The sequence below is a fragment of the Clupea harengus genome, chromosome 25 (assembly GCF_900700415.2).
Source record: "Clupea harengus chromosome 25, Ch_v2.0.2, whole genome shotgun sequence".
Taxonomy (NCBI): Eukaryota; Metazoa; Chordata; class Actinopteri; order Clupeiformes; family Clupeidae; genus Clupea; species Clupea harengus.
The window spans coordinates 3,341,871-3,346,870 of NC_045176.1; the positions used below are offsets into that span (position 1 = coordinate 3,341,871).

Consider the following 5,000-nt stretch of genomic DNA (forward strand, 5'->3'; position numbering starts at 1 on the left):
CCCAAATGCCAGGCACCGCCCCCAACCCGTCTGCTTCTCAGGGAGAAAATAGAGGCGGGGTCTCCGCAGGAGCAGCCGCCAATCAAGCGGCTCAAAACGGAACCCGCTGAGGTGGATGGTAAACATGTTGTCATGGTGACAGGAAGCGTGGCCCAGTCTCAGGTCACTGCCCCTCCCCCTCCTCAACAGGGCGTGGTCCAGGCTCTGGTCCTGCCCACCATGGGTCTGGTTCAGCCAATCAGCATCAACCTCAGCGACCTGCAGAATGCATTGAAGGCGGCCGTGGAGGGAGGGGGCGTGGTCAGGCAGGTGCTGGCGGGTGTGAATGGCTTGAGCGCTAAGGTCATAGGTCAGGGGGGGGCGGGGCCACGCACCCAGACGCTGTTGGTGCAGAGTTCCCAGCAGCCTCAGCTGCTCTCCGCCTTCTCACTGCCCCTGCTGGAGCACGACGGTACCACCAAGATCATCATCAACTACAGCCTCGACCCCGCCCTCACCCCCGCCCTGGCGCCCGCCGCCCAGACCGCCAGGCAGACGGGCGCGGCGGGTCAGACGGGCCGGCGGGGCAGACGGTGCCAGTCAAGCTGAGCCCAACTCAAGGCAGTGGCAGCGCCCCCGGTCCTGCCCAGTCGGTCACCGCTCTGGTTCCGCTCGGCCAGTCCACCCCCGGCGGCGGGACCCAGCCCGCCCCGGTCCAGATCAGGCCAGCTCAGTCTGGTCTGGTCCAGCTCAGCTTGGTTCAGAGCGGCCCGGGACCAAACCCGGTGCTCAGGCCCGCGGCGCTGGCCCAGTTGGCCTCGTCGGCGCCGTGCGGCCCGCCCCCCCAGCTGCTGCTGCAGGCCCAGACCGGGTCCAGTCCCCGTCCAGCGGGCCCGGTCCAGATCACCCCTCAGACCGCCGCTGCCAAACCCAACGCCTCGGAGCCGCAGGGGAACGCCTCGGAACCGCAGAACCCTGTGCAGGTGGTGCAGGTCAAAGTGGAACCGGCCGACCCAGAGAGTGCTGCCGGAGAGGAGCGAACAGAAGAGGAGGAGGGAGGAGGAGGAAGAGGAGGAAGAGGAGGGGAGCTCATCCCAGTGCCCCCTGTGTGACGACGGCTGCCCCGACCCTCTGCACGCGCTCCAGCGCTGTCTCCAGGACAACGACCCGGAGGTGGGCGGGTCGGCGGGGGTCGCCGGGGGGTCGGGGGTGAGTGGGGGGGGGCGCGCGCCGCTGCGGAGCCTCCTGTATCTGCTCAGGGCCTACAGCGCGGCCGCCAGCCCCAGCGAGGAGCAGCTGCGTGCGGCCGCCAGCGAGGCACGGCTCCCCCTGGTGGTGGTGCGCCGCTGGTTCTCCAGGATGAGGAACGGCGGGCAGGCCAGCGTGGACACACACACACACACACACACGCTCAACGGCAACACACACACACACACACTCAACGCCAACACACACAACACACAAACCACACCCGCCGACGCTACTGCACACACAACACACACCGACACACACACAACACACACCGACACACACACAACACACACCGACACACACACAACACACACCGACACACACACAACACACACCGGCACAGCTGTTGCAGCGCACGCCAGCACACACACCAACTCCACACAAGAGGCACACACCATGAACACACCTGTGACACACACCAGCGGCCCAGACGTGACATTAAGCCACACACACATCAGCACCCCCGCGCCAGAAGCCAACACCCCCACCGGAGACCCAATGGTGAGAGACCAGTTCAGTCTTTCTCTCTTTCCCTCCCTCACTCTCTCCTCTCTCTCTCTCTCTCTCTCCTCCTCTCTCTCCCTCCCTCTCTCTCTCTCCCTCACTCACTCTCTCCTCCTCTCTCTTCCTCTCTCTCTCTCTCTCCCTCACTCTCTCTCTCTCTCCTCCTCTCTCTTCCTCTCTCTCTTTCCCTCCCTCACTCTCTCCCTCCCTCTCTCTCCCTCTCTGTCCCTCTCTCTCTCCCTCCCTCATTCTCTCTCCCTCACTCACTCTCTCCATCCTCTCCCTCTCTCCCTCCCTCTCTCCCTCTCTCCCTCCCTCACTCTCTCTCTCTCCCTCTCTCTCTCTCTATCCTCTCCCTCTCTCCCTCCCTCACTCTCTCCATCCTATCCCTCTCTCCCCCCCTCTCACTCTCTCTCACTCTCTCCATCCTCTCCCTCCCTCTCTCCCTCACTCTCTCTCTCTCTCCTCCTCTCTCTTCCTCTCTCTCTTTCCCTCCCTCACTCTCTCCCTCCCTCTCTCTCCCTCTCTGTCCCTCTCTCTCTCCCTCCCTCATTCTCTCTCCCTCACTCACTCTCTCCATCCTCTCCCTCTCTCCCTCCCTCTCCCTCACTCTCTCCCTCCCTCCCTCTTTCCATCCTCTCCCTCTCTCCCTCACTCTCTCCATCCTCTCCCTCTCTCCCTCCCTCTCTCCCTCTCTCCCTCCCTCACTCTCTCCATCCTCTCCCTCTCTCCCTCCCTCTCCCTCCCTCCCTCATTCTCTCTCTCCCTCTCTCTCTCTCTCCCTCTCTCCCTCCTCTCCCTCTCTCCCTCCCTCTCTCCCTCTCTCCCTCCCTCACTCTCTCCATCCTCTCCCTCTCTCCCTCCCTCTCCCTCCCTCCCTCATTCTCTCTCTCCCTCTCTCTCTCTCACTCTCTCTCCCTCTCTCCATCCTCTCCCTCTCTCCCTCCCTCTCTCCCTCTCTCCCTCCCTCACTCTCTCCATCCTCTCCCTCTCTCCCTCCCTCTCCCTCCCTCCCTCATTCTCTCCCTCCCTCTCTCCCTCCCTCACTCTCTCCATCCTATCCCTCTCTCCCCCCTCTCACTCTCTCTCACTCTCTCCATCCTCTCCCTCCCTCTCTCCCTCCCTCTCCCTCCCTCCCTCCTCATGCATTCCTCACTCATTTATGAAAAGTGCAGCGTGTCGTTTGTTGAGTTTTTAAATGAGGAATATTGTTAAAGCGCCCCCTAGTGGTGACCTGGATGTGATGATGAAGGTGTGTGATGTCAGTGTGCACGTAATGAAGCTGTTTACCTCTTTTCTAGCAGGCAGTTTCTCTAGCCAGCCCGAGTAAGGACCCCGCGCCGTGCTCTGAGCCCCAGGACTGCCCCCCCACCCTGAGCGCTAGCCCCGGCCTCATGGTGGCCTCCTCCCCCCCGCCCTCCTCCCCGTCCCCCCTGGACCTGTCCGCCGCAGGGCTGCACATCGTGAAGACGGAGCTGGACTCGGAGGGCGAGAGTCAGGCGGAGCCACTGGACCTCTCCCTGCCGCGCCCGTCGCCCCCGCAAGCTAACGCTAACGATGCTAACGCTAAGACTAGCGCCGGCGTGCAGCAGGAGCCGCTCAACCTCTGCTGCGTCAAGAAGGAGGAGGAGCCTGCCACGGAGCTGTTGCCTGGCAACAATGACAACAATAATAAGAATAACAGTATTACAACTGTCGCCATGGCAACGAATGTTGCTGCCCCGGTCACAACAACGACAACGACCATATACCTGAGTCCGCAAACGGTGGCGCCTCTCAACATCGCCGTGGCAACACGGCTGGTAGCCATTGCCGACACGGGGTCTGTCTCCTGCCTGCCGACAGGTGTTGTCACAGCAACAGCCAATCAGAAACGCACCATTCTCATCCCTCAGCTGACGTACACGTACACGCCCAGCAACACACACAGCGCCGTCATCCTGAACGGATGCCAGGTGAGAGAGAGGGAGTGAGAGAGTAAGAGAGAGAGAGAGAGAGAGAGGAAGAAAGATAGAGAGAGTAAGAGAGTGTGTGAGAGTGAGTAAGTGAGAGTGAGAGAGAGGAAGAAAGAGTGAGAGAGTAAGAGAGAGAGAGAGTGTGTGAGAGAGAGAGAGAAGAGGAAAGAGTGAGAGAGTAAGAGAGAGAGAGAGTGTGTGTGTCAGAGAGAGAGAGAGGAAGAAAGATAGAGAGAGTAAGAGAGAGTGTGTGAGAGGAAGAAAGAGAGACAGAGTGTGTGTGAGAGAGAGAGGAAGAAAGAGAGAGTGTGTGAGAGAGAGAGAGAGAGAGGAAGAAAGAGAGACAGAGTGTGTGTGAGAGAGAGAGAGAGGAAGAAAGAGAGAGTGTGTGAGAGAGAGAGAGAAAAAGAAAGAGAGTGTGTGAGAGAGAGTGTGAGCGTTAACCCTTTCCTGACCCTAACCCCGCCGCCTCTGGTCCCTACAGGAAGAGAGAGCTGACTCAGTTTCTGGTGTGTCTGTGGGGGAGGAGCCAAACGACACAGACTCCACCTCCTCTTCCAAAAAGAGGCGTGTCCAGGCTGGGCAGTACGCGTGCGATCTGTGTGACAAGATCTTTCAGAAGAGCAGCTCACTGCTGCGGCACAAATATGAACACACAGGTAACACACACACACACACACACACACACACACACACACGCACACACACACACACACAGGTAACACACACACACACACACACACACACACACACACACATAGGTAACACACACACACACACACAGGTATCACACACACAGGTAACACACACACACACACGTTCGGGAGGAGGTGGAGGTGTGGAGGTGGAGGTGAGACCTGACTGTGATGTGTGTGTGTGTGTGTGTGTGTGTGTGTCTGCAGGTAAACGCCCTCACGAGTGTGCCGTGTGCAGGAAGGCCTTCAAACACAAGCACCACCTGATCGAACACTCGCGGCTGCACTCCGGGGAGAAGCCCTACCAGTGTGACAAGTGTGGCAAGCGCTTCTCCCACTCCGGCTCCTACTCCCAGCACATGAACCACCGCTACTCCTACTGCCACCGGGACGCCACCGCCACCGGCACCGGCCCCGGCCCCGCCGCGCAGCCCCTCACACACACGGAGGAGGAGCGCGACAGCGAGGAGGACGAGGAGGAGGAGGAGGACGAGGAGGAGGAAGAGGAAGAGGAAGGAGAGGCCATCAGCCTGGACGACATCCGAGTGGTGCGGGTGGGCGAGGAGGATGAGGAAGGGAGCGAGGGATGGGGGGAGGAAGAAGGAGAGGTAGAGGG

General features: G+C 60.5%; 1 protein-coding gene across 1 annotated transcript in view; it reads left to right on the forward strand.

Moving 5' to 3' along the window:
- The window catches only part of LOC105905627 (zinc finger E-box-binding homeobox 1-like), a gene marked incomplete at its 3' end in the record, with an annotated part of 12,760 nt that overhangs the window by 7,741 nt on the left and 19 nt on the right, over positions 1 to 5,000 (forward strand). The window contains 4 exon segments of the mRNA XM_042703685.1: positions 1 to 1,464; positions 3,036 to 3,689; positions 4,174 to 4,348; positions 4,592 to 5,000. The exon segment at positions 1 to 1,464 is cut by the window's left edge and continues 161 nt beyond it; the exon segment at positions 4,592 to 5,000 is cut by the window's right edge and continues 19 nt beyond it. Coding sequence (XP_042559619.1) covers positions 1 to 1,464; positions 3,036 to 3,689; positions 4,174 to 4,348; positions 4,592 to 5,000 — 2,702 coding nt within the window.